This window comes from Mus musculus, chromosome 2, assembly GCF_000001635.26.
Source record: "Mus musculus strain C57BL/6J chromosome 2, GRCm38.p6 C57BL/6J".
In the NCBI taxonomy this organism is placed as follows: domain Eukaryota; kingdom Metazoa; phylum Chordata; class Mammalia; order Rodentia; family Muridae; genus Mus; species Mus musculus.
In genome coordinates this window covers 69,324,783-69,345,333 of record NC_000068.7, presented here as the reverse complement: position 1 = coordinate 69,345,333, position 20,551 = coordinate 69,324,783, and the positions used below count along the sequence as shown (strand labels likewise).

Sequence of the window (20,551 nt, the reverse complement as noted above, 5' to 3'; positions counted from 1 at the left end):
TACTGAGTAGCCCTTCTGTTTCCTTGTGCATTTTTGACTCCCACCCTCCCACCCTCCGACTTGCTAACGTTGGAGCATGCTCCCTGCAAGTCAGGCCAACTGGTTTTTAGCAAATGCTGAGAGAAAGCCTGCTCTGCTTCCACATCCGCGTACTTTCCATCTGCAGGATCTCTACCCAGAATCCATAGCACAGTGAGGTCCCAGCAGGAGGCTGGTTGGGTCATATCAGTCACATAAGTAGTACAATATAAACTAAAATCTTTGTGATTTCAAATGCCATTTCTTGAGGTTGGCTAGCTCTTAACCATACTTTCTAGGCACATAGGTAGATCTTACCTCCTAGTTTCCCTTTCAGGAAGGAGTGGTTATACGATAGAGTCTCTGAATGGAAAGTGAATAATAGTGATGAATGCCACTCCCAGGCTTGGTCCATGGAAACTGTTCATGTAAAATACCCCATGTGATAGTTAGATGCCAATATCTAAGGAGACCTTGAAAGCCGAATCTTCAGGATAACAGAGGCTTGTCATTCTAAGTCCCTGGATGACTATGGAGAACCTTCCTCCACTACAGACTTCTTCTCATGCAGAGCACAGTGGACTTCACGTGAGGGTGATGAAGTTAGCAAGTGTCTTAGTTAGGGTTTCTATTCCTGCACAAAACATCATGACCACGAAGCAAGTTGGGGAGGAAAGGGTTTATTCAGCTTACATTTCCACATTGCTGTTCATCACCAAAAGAAGTCAGGACTGGAACTCACACAGGTCAGGAAGCAGAAGCGGATGCAGAGGCCATGGAGGGATGTTCCTTACTGGTTTGCTTCCCCTGGCTTGCTCAGCTTGCTTTCTTCTAGAATCCAAGACTACCAGCCCAGGGAAGGCACCACCCACAATGGGCCCTCCCCCCTTGATCACTAATTGAGAAAATGCCTTGCAGCTGGATCTTATGGAGGTCTTTCCTCAAGGGAGGTTCCTTTCTCTGTGATAACTCCAGCTTGTGTCAAGTTGACACACAAAACCAGCCAGTAGAGCAAGCATCATTACCATAGCTAAATCGAGAAGCAAGTGCTAGAACCTAATTATGAAGCCAGTTCCTTTTGCTTCTCTCTGTAATGAGTTAAACCTCCCTACTCTACCAAAGTACAGCCAATTATGTTGTGTTAGATAATTGGTGTTGAGTTTTTCCAATTCATTTTGATCTGCAGGGCTATAATAACCAAACAAGAGTTGATAGTTGGTGGAAGACTTCTCCACAAAACCATTCCTATTATTCTGAGCCACAGGGCTAACATTCCAGTCTGTCTGCAATTCATCTCCTTGATTCTGAAAACTGTTCTTGGCCTACCTTCACCTTCTTAGGTAAGCATGCATACCACTGTATTGTAACCTTTATGCTCAGTAGCCATCTCTGGTGTGGTGGGTATGCTTTAAGAACCACAGTCTTGCAAGCTCAGCCTTTTTTCTTGTCCTCTCTCTGGCCTGGAAGAAATGAAGATAGTGTAAAGAGATGCTATGTGTCTCTCCATCTGACCATCAGACTACTGTAGTGAATCTGGTCCTCCCACCTCCAAATTGAAATTTCCTCAGGAATCTCACTCTGGGAGAAGAAAGAGATACCAGCCAGAGCAAGAACTAGTCTCTTGAGACTTCACACAAGTCTCACAACTTGGTAGACCACTTCAGGAACCAGCCTGAAGCCCAGTCAGTGGTGGGCAGGATCATATTTTAACTGGCACTGCTAAGATGTGCATTTGGTGTTCTAATTAAATTCTGGTCTCATTTCAGGAGCCCAAAACTGGATATACACTGGATCTCTGTATTTTTTTCCCAATGTGGAACACTGAATAAATCTCCTTTCTCTGCTTTCTATTACTAACTTGGCTATTTTATTGGCCTATAGAAGGCAGCTGATCGGTTCTGACTTGGAGCACAAGTTGGGACCCCATGTCCAGTAACAATCTTACATCCCCTTTCCAGGAAGAAATATAAAAACTAAATAGCATTTTGAATCATATGGCCATATTACTTTTTATAATACAATGCAATTGAAATTAATGAAGAAGAAAAATGGTAAAACTTGTTTTTTTAAAGAAATATGTGGAGATTAATAGTAAGAAGGCATACGAAAAGTCACAGCCAGTTCTAAGCTTATTTGCTTTGAGGTTTTGTTAATGGGAATGTGTTTTTTAAAGTAATGCATTTCTACTTATACAGCGCTGCAGCTAGTGGGCAGAGCTTGAGGCTATTGACTGCTCAGACCAGAGTTCAAGGGTCATCTGTGTGCACAGAGTTCTGAGCAGAAGGCAATTGCATGTTATCAATTCTCCATGAAACTTTGGGGCTGGCTCCAGATCACTGAGGGCCTGCAACCCAGGATGTCACAAGGGTCACTTCAAATAGAGCAGAGACGATAAGAAGTAGTTTGGTCCTGTTAGATTTTTTTAAAGTTACTTTTTAAAACCTAGGGCTTAAAAAAGAAGAGTCGGGCCTCTCACCAGGCTCTCTACCATGAGGCCCCACTCTCGGGCAACTGGGCATTTTCTAAAGCTTGTTGATACCCTCAGAAGGTCCCCACGCACTCTGGGTTTGGGTTCCTGCTTTGAGTATGTTCGACCTTTCCTCTCATGTCACTGAACTGTGCTAGATCTGGACTTTAGGCCATTGACCTATAAGCAAATAGATAGTGTTCTTAAAAAAGCCTGATTTCTGTTCAATGCTTTATTACCATGAAAACTGAACTTGGAAAGGGGTGTACAACCCTGACTTTCCACAGTGGCGTCTCTCGCTTCTCCTGGCTCCCTCAAATTCACATCTGTAGGTAAGTGACTCTCATTTGCCTATGGCGTTTTTTAAGTCTTTGCTTTCCGAGTCTGTTTTATTTGGTAGTCTCAGTTTATGGGGGAGGGTTGTGGTTCAGATTTACCAAAAGCCCAACCTTGTCATCCAGTAAAGCTACAGTGCTTGGGTAGACGTGTGAAGACAAATGGCTGACTTCTTAGTATTATATACAGTGAGGGAGGCCTGGTAACGGTCTTACAGCAGTGCTATTTTGTACTTCAGTTGTCTCAAAAATGTGTGTGTGTGTGTGGCAAAATTAGGTGAATGGATTGAAAAAAGAGATCACCCAAAATAAAAACCCCAGAGAGATGTCCTTTAAACTTGGCATTATAGAAGCATGATTTGAACTAATAATCACAAAATCCCAAGACTTATCGGAGATGTTAAAGTGTTAACCCCTCACTAGCTTCCGTTGTTCTCAGGATAAAGCCCCAATCCCCAGGGTTAAAGATCACAAGGAACCAAGGGATCGACAGCTGCTCCAGAGATGGCCCTGTACTCCCCAGACCTAGTGGGGAGTCCATCCTTCGTCCCTTGCTCCTATTCTGTCTCTGGGGTCTGGGCCTTCTATGTGTTCTTCCCTCCTCTCCACCTTCCCTTGTCTACTTTGGGTTTTCCTCCCAAATCCAAGGTGAATATGCACATTCCAGAGCCTTCCCAGGCTAGTGCCCATGCTTCTCCCTCAGCCAAGGTCTGTAGTTTTCCATGAATTCTGTCACCTGTCTTCTGTCCCCTCCGGAAGCTCCACTAGGGTAAATCAGGTTACAAGGTTTGGCACACTAAATATTTTAGTCGGGAAGTAACCTCCTTGAGAACTCCCCCACTGTTCTGAACTGACTTTGTGTGGCTGGGATGGGAAGAGGACACCCAGTGCAGAAGGCTCTTCCGTAAAGAGCCCGAGAGTGAATGCAGCAGGAACATTCACTTTGTGTCAGAGATCCTCGATGACGCAACCAAAGACAACAAAATGATGAGTGTAATAACTATATTTCAATAAAATCATGATTCAGAGAGGGAGGGGGAACGGCGGGGTCCTTGCTCTTACTGCAGTAGGATTGTAGGATTCTTCATTCTGAGACCAGCTTCTGAGAATCCATTTCTTCTTCCTTCCTCCCTCTCCCCCTTCCTTCCTCCCTCTCTCCCTCCCTTCCTCCCTCCCTCCCTTCCTTCTTATTTGCAATACCAGACTCAGCTGTTAGTGTGGACCAGGCCCTTAGAGAAGTTCAGCCCATTCATGTGCTGCTCTAGCCTGGTATTTCCACCAAGTCACAAAGCACCTTGGCCACCATGAGATGCACACAAGAAACTGGAGGACCTTGACTTTTTGTCCTGTACCTGCGTGGCTCACAGGAGCCTGTGTTTGTCCCCTTTCATCTGGAGTATCTCGGAGGCCCCTCATTCGTCCCCATCGCTGGATGCTCTCATCCCTTAGGTTCTCAAGGACAATCCATGCAGACGCTGGGCTCCACCCTTCTGCTCGACTGTGCTCTTCCAGGAGCTGATGCAAATGTTCTAAGATAGAAAAGTCACTGCTGAGGCTACCAGTTATGGTCATGGGACTGACCTCCAGTGTTCGGCTCTGAATTGATAAGATTCCATCTTTTATCAAAAGGAAACTTCACCCTAGTTGAACAGAAGCACATATATATAGTAGGCAGGTTAAATATCACATGTCATGGAACAGAGAGGGACACTGGGGGTTTTGTGGTCAAATAAGAGTTCTTGAGGTGTTCCTACTTACACAGCCAAGTCAGATAACCATTATGTAGAAATCTTAATTTCCTGCTTTAAACTGCTAGATTCTCCGATGTTACAGAAAATTGATTTTTCTGAAAGGCTTGAAAATTCTCAGTCCTTTCCTCAGAGATTTGGGAGAGATAAAAATAATTCATTACATGGAATTTCAGAGGAAAAGCGAATAACATTAAATTTTGTTTTCAGCTCTGAATTATGTGTTATTAATTTAAAATTTTTATTACTGTAAATTATTAAGAAATTCTGATTATAGTTTTTGGCAATGGATTAAAATAGTTTAGGTGCTAATTGGACATTATAAGATATGAGCTGAAAAAGTAGGACTCAGCAACATTGTGACTGCTTCAGTTGATAACAAAACAAAACAAAACAACTAACAAACCAAACAACAAAAAAAACCTTCTCATAGTCTCAAGCACCTGCCAAACCTGTTTGTCGTTGAGAATCGGATTCCTACCTCATTGCTAGGGTTTCAGAGACTAACAGGACTACTACAAGCCGTTTCCAGGACTGTTCCTGAGTCAGCCAATGGGTGAAGATGTGGTCTAATACAGATTGGTTGCATTCTACACTGTAATTATATGAGGCAAGGCATCGAACATCCAGTCCTAAGACATATTTTCTTTTATTCTCTCTCTCTCTTTCTTTCTCTCTCTCTCTTTCTTTCTTTTTCTTTCTCCTTCCCTTCCCTTCCCTTCCCTTCCCTTCCCTTCCCTTCCCTTCCCTTCCCTTCCCTTCCCTTCCCTCCCCTCCCCTCCCCTCCCCTCTCCTCCCTCCCTCCCTCCCTCCCTCCCTCCCTCCCTCCCTCCCTCCTTCCTTCCTTCCTTCCTTCCTTCCTTCTTTTTGTATTTGTTTTTAGAATTTTAGAATTTTTTTTTTCTGGGGAAATTCACAAACAAGACCTTATTTATTTTCTACTAATTTTCTGTTTTCAGTGTACTTTCACCACATTTTTTTTCTTTTTGGTTTTTCGAGACAGGGTTTCTCTGTGTAGCCCTGGCTGTCCTGGAATTCACTCTGTAGACCAGGCTGGCCTCGAACTCAGAAATCTGCCTGCCTCTGCCTCCTGAGTGCTGCCCGGCTTTTCACCACATTTAATGCTAAAAATTCTTCAGTGTCTTTGTGACTTGAAGTCATTAAAATTTTCAGCACAATGGCTTTCAAATGTCATTCCTGCCCCGGCTGAGTGCCTCAGAGATCATGACAGGACCTTCCAATTCTCACAGAAATACTGATGAATGCCTTTGGCCCCGAGACCTGTGTCCTGTGAATTATGTCAAGAAGAGGATCATAGCACTACATCATTCCGACCAATGATGAGAGAGGAACAGAAATCATCCTCTGACGTCAGTAGCTGGCCTACCACTTTAGTTACAATGCTGTTCTCCTATTAGACACAGACATAAGCAATCTCACAGCGCTAACCTCAGACCTACTCTGAAAGCATACATAGTAAAACAAAAAACCAAAGAATAGTTAACAATTTTGCTGCAAAGTGCAGAGCATCTAGAGCAAACTCTCACTTCTTTAGGCCCTTCCCCAGCTTCCCTAATGGAAGCCCCAATCCCATAACAGGACCTTTCTAACATTCTCCTACTGAGACACTTCATGGTCACCAATGTGTCCTCCTCTGTGGCTCCACTTGTTGACTTATGGTTCCGTTCATGGTGGTCTTTGCTGAAGGATATTGATGATGTTACGGGTGTAGAAATCCAGGCTTGCAAAAAAGCTTTATCTTTGAGGAGGTTTCATTTTCATAATAAATGAAAGATGACAGAAATGAATTATAAGGCTGTCCAGAAAGACACAAGCTGTAGGAAACCTCATGTGTGGGATTGCTGAGTGGCTGGAATGAGAGAAGGGATCCAGGTTAGTGTGTTGACTGCAAAGGACCCTGAAAGGCAGAGGGAGGGAGGGAGGGAGGGAGGGAGGGGGGAGGGAGGGAGGGAGGGGATTGGTATGGACAGCATAAAGGGCAAAAAGCAACCTGTGTTCTCTTCCCTTGTGGGCTTTCCCAGCATCAGCACACTGAGGCGAAGATGGATTAACTGGGAGGCAGAGATATGTTTTAAAAACATGATGGCTTGGTGGTAAACACCTATAATCCCAGCACTCAGTGAGGCAAGTTAAAGATCAACCTGGGTTTATATAGTGAGTTCCAGGCCAGAGAGAAGTACAAGTAAGATTGTGTGAACTCTCATTGTGCCCTCCATCTAAAAATAATATAGTTGAGCAGCAAGTAACAGTGGGGTCTGTGAAAATCTGGAATCTGAGGGAAGGCACTGTACTGTTGGCCTCTAAATTCTCCTGAAGACGTGACTGGCAGTGGGATGAATCATCTTAAATGAACGACTGAGGTAGGGAAAATAACTCAAGGGAACCCACCCCTCACTACTTCACTAGTTGCTACTGGTGCTTCGGAGAGCCGGGGAATCATTACCTCCAGTGTCTACTGTGAGCCCCGCCAGGAACTATCACATTGATAGTTCTGGTACAATGGTCATACACAAGACCCTGGTTAAACTGAATAGGTCACACAATGCAACATGAAGTCATGAATCTAGGAGAGGGAAAGTAGGGGTTGATAGGGATGGAAAGGAGATAAGAGAGGGTAGGAAGAGGGAGATAGAAGGGGGAGGGAGACTTATACATCTCTCCAATCCATACTTCCCCTGAATTCTCCTACTTACTTCATTTAGTCTGAATAACAAAAGTTCTATACACCGAGGTCTCATTTTCTTGTTCATTTATATATTCTTCAAGCTTTTGCTTTCAAAAACATGCTGCAGTAAACACGCTACTACAGGTCTCTGCATGGATCTCATATGATGTGAGTTTGATTCTAGGCCCCATCACTCGCTAACCTATGCTCTTGAGCATGTGGCTGAATCTCTTCATGCCTTAGAGCCAGTATCTGGAAAACGTGGGAAGAGGTAGTTTCCATCTCAGGAAATAAGGATCTATTCTATTTTTGTTTTTGTTGGTGTTTGTTTGTTTTTGTTTTGTTTTTCCAGGCAGGGGTTTCTCTGTGTAGCCTGGAACTCATTCTCAGGACCAGGCTAGCCTTGAACTCACAGAGCTCCACCTGCCTTGGCCTTCCAAGTGCTGGGATTAAAGGCATGCAGCCAACTCCCTACCCCCATTGAGACAAGAATTTCGTGACTTTTTATTTGGTTTTACCCTTGCCTCCAGCCTCTGAGAGTGTGTGTTCAGGTCCCCTTCTTGTTCCATCCGGTTCTGGGGATCATTCTAGGATAGTCAGGCTGGATGGATGTCAAGGGTTTTAGTTGCTGGACCTTCTCTCCAGTTCCTCTTGAAGGATTTAAAGTCAAGGCATTTGTAAAGAGCATTGCTGGGGGAACAAGCAATTTTTGTAAAGACCAAGCTCAGGGAGTCTTGTGGAAGTGTGGGGGAAGGATTGAGGAAGCAAAGACACCATAAGAAGACATACAGGTCAATGAAGCTGGACCCATGGAAGCTCACAGACACCGAACCACAGACCAAAGAGGGCACAGGTGCTGGACCTAGGCCTCCTCCATATACATATGTAGCAGACACGCAGCTTGATCTTCAAGTGAGTCCCCTAACAATTGGAGGGGGGCAGTCTCTGGCTTGGGGCTCTATTGCCTGCCTGAGGACCCCGTTCCCCTAGCTGGTCTGCCTTGTCTGGCCTCAGTGGGAGAGGATGAACTTAGTCCTGATGAGACTTGATGTGCCAGGGTGAGTTGGTACCCAGGACGGGGTGGGGAATGAGTGAAGGAGGGTGGGAGGGAGTGGCTGGGAGGGACAGAGGGAGGGGACTATGATGGAATGTAGTGAATAAATAAATTAATTAATTAATGGAAAAAACAAACACCTGTGGTAGATACTAAACGCCATTTCAGTTTTCTTTTCTTTTTTTTAATTATTAGGGAAAATAACAGAATAGGATATTCTCCAACCCACCATTAGCGTATTTATTCTTTCTCGTTATTTTTAATTTGCTCTCCAAAGCTATTCCATCAGAGTATATTTTTATTAGCTGTACCAAAGAGAACGCTCCCTCTATTCTCTCAGCTCCTTGTGCTATTGGAGCTTAGTCTAGGCTTGTATTTGGTTTTAGTACTTCTTCCTGATCATGACCTCAAATTTTCTTGTTGTTACATTTGCAAAACTTCATTTTGTTTTTGTTTTCTGGTTTTTTTTTCCAACTTTATTGGTCTCCTAAAATCAGGAACAGATGTTAATTATATCAAGTACATTTTCTGAATCTATTCAAATGATCATTTGTCTTCCTAAATAACCATGCTATGCTCCAAACCAGCCTTGTCTCATTTATTTTGTAGGCTACTGAATTATGTTTACTGTCTATCTTAGCACTTTAAAGTCAATTTTCTTGTCTATTTTTCCTCTTTATAACATTCTCTCTTTGGTGTCAAGATCAAAGTTGCCTTGTGAAATGAGTTGACTAGCTATCCTAGCTTACTAGTTAACAAGTTGACTAGCTATCCTAGCTTCCCAGTTAACAAAGCAACTGATACTGTTCACTCCGGCAGCAAATGTACTAAAGGAGAGCAGAGCAGAGCAGAGCAGAGCAGAGCAGAGCAGAGCAGAGCAGAGCAGAGCAGAGCAGAGCAGAGCAGAGCAGAGCAGATGGGTTAGAACGGCCTCAACCAGGAAGGAGCGGGAAGGACGTGCACTTGTGAAGCCATCCATGCTTTTGATGGCTTTGTTCTTTCTAAGCCTATTTTTGAGGTGGGGGACGTGGGTAAGAATTGGAAGGATTTTTTTTAATATTGAATATTCAATTTGTTAATTGTTGAAATAATTATTAAAAATTGTTAATGATTATTAATCTTACATTTTTTATTTTCTTCTGTACAGAATGTGGTGATTCACATGTTTTCTAGAAAAATCTGTTTTATCCTGGTTTTCAAACTTGTTATCAAACAGTCATTTATAGTATTTGATTATGACTTAAATTTTTTTTGGTCTGGTCTCTGCCTATGTGTTTTCTATTGTTTATTTGTGGTTTGCATATATTCTACTGAGATGCTTTGTGGAGTTCTGTCTGGTCTTTGGTTATCTGAAAAGAAAAACTTTTCAGTTGCTTTGTCCTCTATTTTTTATTTGAATTTTAAAAACACTTTTATTAATTTTGAAATCCTTTCCCCCCTTTGCTATGCTGAGGCTTGAGTGCAGGACCTCCACGTGGTAAGCATGGGGTGCCACCCTCAGCTCCGTAATCTTTTCTGAAAGCATCTTAAGAAGAATGGCATTCATTCTTTAATCTTTCGAAAAATTAACTGCATTTATGCTTACAACTAAATCTTTGATGTCTGTTTAGCTTTTTCTAGATCCCTGACTTTATTATCAAGCTTCAATTTCTTAATTTTCTTTGTGAGCTCGTCTTTAGCATGCATGTGTTTTAAAGTTGTAACACACAATTTTTTTTAAATTTTTATCTGCCTTTATTGTTTTTGGTTTGTTTTGGTTTTGATTTTGTTTGTTTTTCCAACAGATTTCCATCATAACATATTTTGCTGACGTTCATTTTCATTGATGGAATTTTTATCATGGATTTTGTATGTCTGAGACAGGAAAAAAGACATGAGAATTAAAAATGAATAATAATAGGTTATTAAAGACCTAATAGGTTTTAGTCTTTTTATTTTGTTAATTAATTAATTTATTCACTTTATATCTGGATCACATGTCCCCCCTTCTTACAGTCCCTGCCTTAAACAGCCTCTCCCCAACTTCCCTCTCTATCTCCTCTGAGAAGGGGTGGGAAGGCTCCTCTGGGTATCACCACACCTTGGTTCATTAAGTTGCTGAAACCAGACAAGGCAGACAGGTTAGGGGAGCCAGATCCAAAGACAGGCAACAGATTTAGGGACAGTCCCTGCTCCTGACATCTGCTACATATGTGCAGGAAGCCTAGGGCTATCCCATGTATGTTATTTGGTTGGTGGATCAGTCTCCGAAAGTCCCCAAGGGTCTATGTTAGTTGACTCTGTTGGTCTTCCTGTGGAATTTCTAACCCCTCCTGGTCCATCAACTCTTCCACATGACTCCCAGAGCTCTGTATAATGTAATACATAATTTTACTGAATAGAAATGTGTATATTTTACCAGTGTTTAATCTTTTATTTCTTACTTGGTTGCATTTATATCAGCATATCTGCTAAAAAATTATATATACAAATATAATTATCAGGAGAAGGGAAGATTATGATCAATATATATATTCTGTGGAAATTTTTAAATAAAAATTAAAATATGCTTGTGTAGAGAAATTAGTTTTTTCTATTAATATCCGAATTAATTTTTTGATTGTCTTTTTAATTGTTTGATAATTGTCTACATTTATATAATGAATTTCTGTGATCTTTAATTCCATCGATTTCCCTCTCTCCTCAATTTTCCTACTTTTTCATATCTTCCTTTTCTATGTGGCCTCTTCCCATGTGAATAGAGTTGCTTGCCAGAGCAGAGATGGGGAGGCTGCTTCCTGGGCTAGAACAATTCATCAATGGCTACATGACTGAAGAAAATGATTCCCCGTCTCTCAACAGTTGTTAATTGCTTATAGTGTCTCAGGGAGGAATGAGGCCTTGTGGCTCCCTCCCTTAACCATGACGAAATATGAAGACGTGCAGCCTTAAGCCGGTCTATTGCAGATAATCTTGAGTGCCATGGCTGTGTCATACCCAGAAGACATCTTTTTTTTTTCTGCCCGTTTCCCATCCTCTGATTCTTACATTCTTTCTGCTCACTCTTCTATGACGTTCCCTGGGCTTTCCAATTTAGGACCAAACACTCAGCTCTCCAAACATTCTTGGACTTTTGGCCAGATGTGGGCTTCTGCGTTAAACACTGCCCAGAAGTTTCTCTGATGAAGACTGGGCATAGCACTTATCTATGGGTATAATCGAGTATTGAGAAAACAGTTTGACAACAGGACACTTTAGTAAACTTAGAATCTAAGTTTTCTGCTATGGCCCAGGACCTCCTCAGCCACGGGCTCTTGGCTAGGTTTACAGACCCATTCGTGTGCTCTCTCCTGAGAAGTGGGCCTCACATTCAACCAGAGAGAAGTTGATGGTCCACATAATCATCATGTCAGTGTCACACTAAGGAATACATCTTACAGATGTCCCACAGATCATTACTGTAGCTTGCGGGATCCACAGCTATGTAAGACTGTTGGTAACTCTTCTCCTCCAGAAACTTACACAAGCGCCTTCAAGTATGTATGAAAACCAGGTAGTACAGAGGAGGCTGTCAGCTCGCTTCAGCTTCATTTAACTATATGTATTACGAAATAGCAAATTTTTATACATATGTCAAATGTAACTTAAATATATTTTTACCTAAATTCAGATTTTATACATTGTTGTTAAATAGGAACTTACCAAAACTCCTAATTATGATAGTTTATTATCAACTTGACAGGATGTAGAATCACCCATGAGATAAGCATATCTCTGTGAGGAAGAATCACCTAGATTCAGCATTCTCTGTCGATGCCTGTGAAAAGATCTTTGATTAGGTTAGTTGAAATGGGAAGACCCATTCTAAATGAGGGTGGCTCCACTTGATGATCTTGAGTCTCAAACCACATAAAGAAGAGAAAGCTAGCCGACTGTCAGCATTTATCACTCTCTGTTTCTCTACTGTGGAATTTTTCTCCCTTGAATGTTCTGCCTGCATGTTTATAGCTGGTTGGAGGTGTAATTTACGTAGCATGGAGTTCATCTGAATGAAGCATATAACACAGAAGATTTTAGTGCATCTATAGATTATGCAACCTTCCCTGTAGTTCAGAATTTGAATATTTTCCTCATCCTTAGTAGAACCTGTCTTCATTACCAGCTACTCTTTCTTGAACTCCCTTCTACAGCTGCTCCAGGCTTAGACCATCACTTACTGTCTCTATTGGTTGTCCCTACTGGACATTTCATACACACAAATGGAAACAGGTAATATGTGGGGGTAGAGGTTGCCACTGTCTTCATTCACTGAGTATGATTTGTAGGTTTATCCTTGGCAGTTTGAATCAGATGTTCAATTACACATTCCATAACTAGTAGAACATTTAGGCATAGATACTTATGAGAGTGAGTTCAACACACTTCATCTACACACTGAACACTATACCTTATTGCTTTAGGATTTCCATTGCTGTGAAGACACACCATGACCAAGGCAACTCTTATATAAAGGTTACCATTTCATTGGGGCTGGCTTACAGAGGTTTAGTCCATTATCATCATGGTGGGAAGCATGGCAGTGACCAGACAGACTTGATGCTGGAGGAGCCATCTATGGGGGGCTATTCTATTCAAATGACCACACACAGTTTTAATTTTTGTCTCTTTGAAATAAGTAAGTTAAACTCCATATTGAGACTTAATGGCCTATACTGAGGTATTTTGTTAGTTCTTATGTTTATGCTTGGTTCTTTTTCATAATCCTTTCTAGTTACTCTTTACTTCTGAAGTCCACTCTGTATTAGTTCACTCTGCATCCTCCCTTCATTCTCAATGTCAGGATACTGACAAACTGACTTTTTTGACCCAGGTTAAAAGTTATTTTTCCTCAGCACTTTGAAGATGTTTATCTGCTGTTTTCCAGTATTAGTTACTGATAAAAAATATATCTGTCAGTTATTATCACTTATTTCATAGATTTAAGACAGGTTGTAGTTATTCTTGATGCTCTACACTTTCCATATAAATTGTCTATTGACTGATTTTTGTTTATGCTGATCAACCCTTGGAATGGCTAACAGCTGTTGTTGCTGTAACAAAATACCTTCCACAAACAAGAGTAAAGGTTAATTTTGTCTCATGGCTAACTCTACTTCTTGAGGCCCTAGGCAAGGCTGAATAACATGGTGGTGGGTGTGAGTGAAGGATGAGACTTCTCACCCTGTCATGACTAAGAAACAGAGAGAGAGACATGAAGGAGCCAGGACATGTTCTCAGTGACTCACCTTCTACAGTTCCACCATCTTCCAATCGAATATTCCAATTCTGGGTCAGGAAATGGATTACTCAATTTATGAGGACAGAATCCTCACTATCTAATCATTTCCTCAAAGTGTGGGGAGCGGGTGTGGCGGCAGTCCCAAAGGCGCCAGAGACTGCAGCTAAGTCGTATGACTTGCACCTGACTTCCTCATATAAGCCACAAACATCTTGAGTGCTGCGCAGGTGTACCAGGATACAGGTGAATCCAATTTGGTGGAGATTTGCCCCTGCTGCCCTGATTAGCTGAAGCTGCGTGCCTGGTGAGGTGGCGTGGCCTGCGGTGCGTGGATGAGAGAGAGTATAAAAGGAGTGAGAGGCCCAGGGTTCGGAGGAGATATAAAAACAAGGGAGATATAAAAACAAGGGAGATATAAACAGGGGAGATATAAAAACAAGGGAGATATAAAAACAAGGGAGATATATGGAGAAAGAAGAAACAGGACTGAATAAATGTGTGCAGAAGGATCCTGTAGCAGCGTCGTTCTTCCTGGCCAGTTGAGCGCGCGCAACATCAAAGCCCCATAACTGTGCATCACTCCTTTGCACAGGGACCAGGCCTTCAAGGCATGCATGACATAACATAGAATCTAGTGTTAATTATATCACTGCTTTTAGAAAATTGCTAGCAATGATCTAATTACTGTATCTGTCATTTCCATCCTCTGTGATCCCAATTAGGTAAAGCTGAGAGATTTTTACTAGTCCATCTTCAACTCTTTTATATGCATAGTATGCAGATGTAATCATATATATACACACAGCATGTGTATATGTATATGTAACATATACCACTGTCTCCTTATATAACCTTTATAGATCTGCATTTCATCATGAGCTATAAGTCCTTGGGCAACGATTGGCACTAAGAGTTCAGGAGCCTTCTAGCAGTGCTGGGGGTCTAGAATAGTCAATAGCTCCACCTAGAAAGGAGCTCTTTAATCTGCTTTTTTCAGGAGCTAAACTCTCAAGTCTCCCATATGTATCTAGAACCTATAGTGAAAATACCAACTGGGGTGCTCTTTTCTCTTCCACTTAAGCTTCATTTTATTTTGATTGTTTATTTTTATTGTCTTGAGCCTGCTTGAATTTTTAAAAACACCACTCATGGTTGATATGTATTCAAAGTAGAGAAAACTCATAAAGAGAGCTGTGATTAAAACTAATGCTAACTTCTTGTTTTATTCAGGGCCTTCTCTGCTTCATCTAGACTCACCTTCCCCTGGGGCTCTACTTACGAAAGGCCACTGACACTACCTGAAAGGTCTTGGGTGTTATTATTGTACCATGTATACTAAAGAATAGCATCAACTGTTTTGTTCTTTTAGTACTATAATGATGATTTGTTAAAAATAGGTAAAACACATATAAACAGAAAGAGCACATAAATTTATAAACAATCATTGTCTACTCACCAACTAAAGAAAATCATCTTCTTTCTTTTAACTAGATGGTCTTTTATTGAAATATTTCCTCTTGTTGCTTCTTAGCTAGCTGGACACTCCACTGCACCACTGTTGATGTCATCTATGACATCATGAGGATGGCAGCCATTCATAGTTCAACCCACAGACTATGTAGTACCCAGGTTCTTAATATTTCCAGAAAGCTCTCTGGCTAAAGACCACTGTCACATATGCTAGGCAATGTTGATAATCTCATTAAAAGTAACATTTCTATTGTGCTTAATGTTCTCTTGTTTTTTTTTCTGTCTCTTGGTGGCTCTGAGAGGGTTTTGGTTGTCATGAAGAGGCAGAGGGCACCACCTAAATCTGGTTCTGTCTGTTCTAGAGTGTCAGTGTCATGCTAATGACATGTCAGTGTCCAGTTACTGATTGCTTTGGTAATACCATGACCAACATTTTTTTTTTTTGAGGCAGACCAAAGGAACCAATCTTGATGACCAAGGCAGATGTAGCAGTGGTCCCTGCCAATGGTGAACCTCACATGCACAATTTTCATATCCTTAGGGACAAAGTTGGGTGGCACGGTGTAGGCTGTTGGTATCTGATGAACCTGAATTTGGAAGACTGAAGAAAGCTGTACTGTAGCTTCCTCTGAGCCAAAAGCTGAAAAGCAAGTCAACCATTTCAACTGGGCTACCTTTTGAAAAGTTGGCAAAAGTCATTTGCATAACAATTAATGAACACATGACTCTAATCCATTCTCAGTTTCTTTCCTAATATTTAGTCTCTTTCATTGTTATGTTATTAAATTATAAGATCTGGGGGGTTTTGTTTGTTTGTTTGAGGCAAATTATAGAAGCTTGTTTCTTGAGCCAAGTCCCTTGCTTATTTAGCTACTTTTGTTAAAGAGAAAATGTATAATAATTGCAGCAACTGTTTTATTTTATAGGGTTGTTGAGTGAAGATTGCAGACACCATGTCTGACTCAGTGATTCTTCGCAGTGTGAAGAAATTTGGAGAGGAGAATCATGCTTTCGAATCAGATGGTTTCCGTAAGCGAGTTTCCTTGATCCTTGTGTAAAGAAAACTAAAGACAAGAGTGAGACACGCCTAGTGAGGTTTCAAAAAGCAGAGAAAAATCAGCTACAACATGGGGGGCTAGGGCTAGGCATGTGCCTGACATACAACCAAACTGGACGGGCTCTCTAGAATTCATGTCACATCTGAAAGCTAGCTCTGTGTTAAAATGCACAACATGAGTGAGTGCTAACATCTCCCATGAGCACTTCCTTCTCAGTAGAGTGATCACTGTATAACTTTAGCCCCATAGCATTGCCGATCACCATGGCAACGATAATTGTTAATGGTTTCTGCTCCTTAAACAGGCCCTACCAACACTCTCCTGGCAGAAATGAGGGGCCTTGACACATTAGTCCTTGGCATGTTCTAAGCTGCTATTCATCCATTCATTCATTCATTCACGAATCAAAACAATCCATGCAATCATGCTTCTAATCCAGTTTTCCAATTTTCAAGCCCTTTATCCACACTATAATGTCTCTTTAGTCTTTTTCTGCAACTGTATTAAATGTCATTGGAACCAGGAAATGGTGGCCATGGTAACAAATATTCCTTAGAGTTCTTTTCTCTGTGGCTTCCTTATGTCCCTGTAGACACTCACTTCCATTTCCTACTGACATCTGCTCTACATGGGCTGACAAAAATAATATGTAGCTCTGTCTTATGGATTCTGGTGGCGATGAGGTATTAAAGACATGTTACAGTCAATTTGTGATCTGTTAAGTAGATAAATTTTGACAAATAGAAAATGTTTCTAAGGAACCAAACAATAGATTACTTTTCATCTTAATAGATAATACCAAATGACCATATTTACTTCTGCTAATTTAGAAATGGTGATTTCCATCAAGCCCAGTAGCTCACATCTGTAATTCTAGTCCATGGGAGACTGAAGCAGGAAAATTACCACAAGTCTGAATTTGAGGCTACTCTTGTCTATGTAGCTCCCAAACCAGCTTACATTACAGAGTGAGAGACCCTGTATCAAAAAGGGAAAGACTTCCTTTTGATATTCAGAAAATACAAATATTTTATAATCTGGAAAAAATATCCAAACATATAGTCAAAGCAGCAGGAAATGGGGAGAGAAGGAGGGATGATAAAGAGATAGAAAGAGACAGTTATTAGTTTATAATATTTCATGAATAAAAGTGCTTCCTAGAAATGCTTTTGGTTGACTAATGATTATGTTGCGTTTGGACACAATTATTAACCTTTTTATACGTTGTCTTCATCCTGACAGATAACAATGATAAGAAATCAAGGTGAGTGACCGTTTCAACACCACAGCATCTTCTCTAGAAGGATTTCAGAATATTTCTATAAATATAGGACAGAGTATTTTCATCTACGTTACTATGTATAGAAAGTATAGAACACCTTTTCTTTTTTCTTTTTCCAAGACAGGGTCTCTGTGTGGCTCTGGCTGTACTGGAACTCACTCTGTAGACCAGGCTGGCTGCGAACTCAGAGATCCATCTGCCTCTGCCTTCTGAGTGCTGGGACTAAAGGCGTGCGCCACCACTTTTGGGCTGCTTTCTTCTTCCCTTTAAAGCCTTATAGGATAGCCCTTCCTGATTATGCCCAGTTTCCTCCCTTGCATCCCAGTCTACCACAGAGCTTCTAGCCTGAACAAACAGGAAAGAGCTGGACAATAGTGTGATTTTATGAGTTCCAGGAGGTCCTCCAACTCCACTCCTGCCCCCTCCTCCAACTCTACACCTTCTGCTCACTCCTCCAAATTCCCCCATCTCCCCTATTTCCCAACCCCTGGAGACTAATAAAAACCTAAAGTTGAATTCTCTGAGCTTTCTCTTCAGCACTCGTTTGAGTTCACGTGTAAGGAAGTGTTGAGGCAGGATTGGATGGGGCTGCATTAGAACAGTGGCACCGTGTGAGTACCTGACATGGAAGATGGATGGCAGAAGGTTGATTTAGAAAGTTTAAAGTATTTCAGGACAGAAGGCAGCAGTAGTACTGGTAAGATTAGCACTTTGCTAGAAGAAATCTGGTGACCCTGGTCCTCCAAGAGTCCCATTGCGAGTGCAGAAAAGAAACATCTATTATAAATCCTTCACTGCAAGAAGGGCATTTTATTTTTTTCATTTTTTAAATATATAATGTATTTTGATCATGTTTTCTGCCTCCGATTCCTACCATGTTCTCCCCCATTTCCCTCCTACCCACCCTACCTTAGTTCTCTCTCAATCTCAAAAAAAAAACCTTCAAAAAAAATGAAAATAACAAACAAAAACCCAACAAGACCAAGAATATCAAAACAAAATTAAAGGAATCAAAAAGCCCACAACAGCCGGGAGGTGGTGGCACAGGCCTTTAATCCTAGCACTTGGGAGGCAGAGGCAGGCGGATTTTTGAGTTCGAGGCCAGCCTGATCTACAAAGTGAGTGGCAGGACAGCCAGGGCTACACAGAGAAACCCTGTCTCAAAAAATCAAGAAACAAAAACAACAACAACAACAAAAGCCCACAACAAGCAAACAATTATGGAATTAATTTTGTGTCAGTCAGTCCTGGGCATGGGGCCTCTTTGCTCTGTACTGTGATTGATAAGCCCAGTGACATTCTGTTGGAGAAAATGGATTATCCCTTTGCCAGCAGGCATCGATTGCAAGAGGTTAAAGCCCAGAGCCTGTGCCCACTTCTTCCTCTCAGTGCTGGGACCCCATCTGGTTTGAACCTGTGCAGGTTTCAGGTGTGTTGACACAGTCTCTGTGAATTCCCGTGTGCACCCGTCCTCTTGTACTCTCTGGGGTCCTTCATCCTCTCTGGTTCTTACATCTTTTTGCATTATAAATCTCTGAGCCCCAAGGAGAGGGGTTTGATGAGTGCTCCAAAGTCTCTTCCTCTTTGCAGGTTTTCAGTTGTGAATCTCTGTGTTAATTCCCAGCTACTCCAAGAAGAAGCTTCTCTGAGCAGGGCCATAGGATGCTCTGACCCAGGGCTTTAGCAGTAGGCCATTAGGAGTCATTACACTGCTATGTTTCTTTAGCAGAATAATAGTGGTACATCCCTCTAGGCTCATGAGGAAAGTATATTTATGGGCAGATAGAATAAACATTATAAATTTAGAAAACATAATACCCGGTAGCTACTGAGAATGCATAACTATTTTTTTTCCTAAGAAAGAGACTGAATTGGAGATGAAGCTCTGAGAAGGAATGTGTGTGTCAGGGCAGATGTCATTGAAATCTTAACGATCTTGGCTAGAGAAGGTCCTGACAAGGAGACTTAGGAGACTTGGAGTGAGAATCTGAAGTTGGAGTAACTGTCCGCATGAGGGTCTAAGAAAGGACATTTTGAGCTGGAGCACATTTGGCAAAGATAAATGGATGGGTGATTGTTTTCATGACAACTAGAATATATACACTATTACTATACATTATAATTGTTCTATATATATTCTATGTATCCATATCTCTATCTGTATGTATATATAGAACATATATTAATATATATAGAACATGTAAAATATATATAGAATATATGGTATAGTGTATATATATATATTTAGAATAAATATACAAATATATACACACATATATACAAATTATACAATCAATAAATATACAAAAATATATATAAATATTTTATATTGTATCTCCTGCTGAGTCCATTTAATGTTGCCTGTACACATGGCCTAAGGCTGACTGTTGGATTATGGGCAATCTACTAAGAATCTTACTCCTGAATTAAACAGAGCCCAGCCCCTGCTTTCAGCTGTTATTGATTACCTGTAACTCTTCAACTATGTGTCCGACCTTGTGGACTCCCCTACTCCCCCCCCCCCACCCCCTGTCCTCATGCTGTAATGTAGATTGGTATGGCCCTATACAAGTCTTGTCCAGGCACCTACAGCTGTTGGGAATTCATCAGTGCAAAATACATTAAAATACTGGGTTTGGCCAGAATTCCCAGCCAGAGGGGAAATGCATACTTATTAAAGAATAATTCAGAAAAGCACCATGTAGGGAGAATTTCTCACCAGTTTTGGGAACATGACCTTTAAATGCCTTTCCTTCTCTTCAGGTTACAAGATAAGAAGAAAGGGGAAGGCGCTCGAGTTGGCTTCTTTGAACTGGTAAATAATGCACTGTGCTGCTCCCCTTGGCAACTTTGCAACTGTGAGTTATTCCCACAGTAGAGGAAGAGCCAACTCCTTAGTCATACTGGCAGGACTTAACTCTAGGGATCAGTCTTGTAGTCATGAGCTTTACCGAACATATGAATACTGGTTAAAATCCAATGCTTAGTAAACCCACTGGCTAATATCAGTGGAATAGAATCCATCGACACACAATTATAATCTTAATAAGGAAAGCCTTTACAGTAACTCCCAGGGCAATAGATCACATATATACATTGTTATGAGAAGTCTTTAGAAATTCCATAGCTTATATATCTACCACAAATTTGTATAGGATGCAGGCATTTCCTCTTTC

At 41.2% G+C, this 20,551-nt stretch overlaps 1 protein-coding gene across 2 annotated transcripts in view; it reads left to right on the top strand.

Moving 5' to 3' along the window:
- Nucleotides 1-2,717: 2,717 nt before the first annotated feature.
- Abcb11 (ATP-binding cassette, sub-family B (MDR/TAP), member 11) overlaps nucleotides 2,718-20,551 on the top strand; it is a 104,335-nt gene continuing 86,501 nt past the window's right edge. Inside the window, exons 1-5 of one of the 2 annotated variants that reach the window (NM_001363492.1) lie at nucleotides 2,718-2,817; nucleotides 14,796-14,870; nucleotides 15,962-16,064; nucleotides 17,336-17,357; nucleotides 20,139-20,190. In NM_001363492.1, the coding sequence (NP_001350421.1) occupies nucleotides 15,989-16,064; nucleotides 17,336-17,357; nucleotides 20,139-20,190 (150 nt within the window). In that variant the 5' untranslated portion in view covers nucleotides 2,718-2,817; nucleotides 14,796-14,870; nucleotides 15,962-15,988. The remainder of the gene's footprint in view (nucleotides 2,818-14,795; nucleotides 14,871-15,961; nucleotides 16,065-17,335; nucleotides 17,358-20,138; nucleotides 20,191-20,551) is intronic. The other variant, NM_021022.3, reaches the window with a different exon arrangement.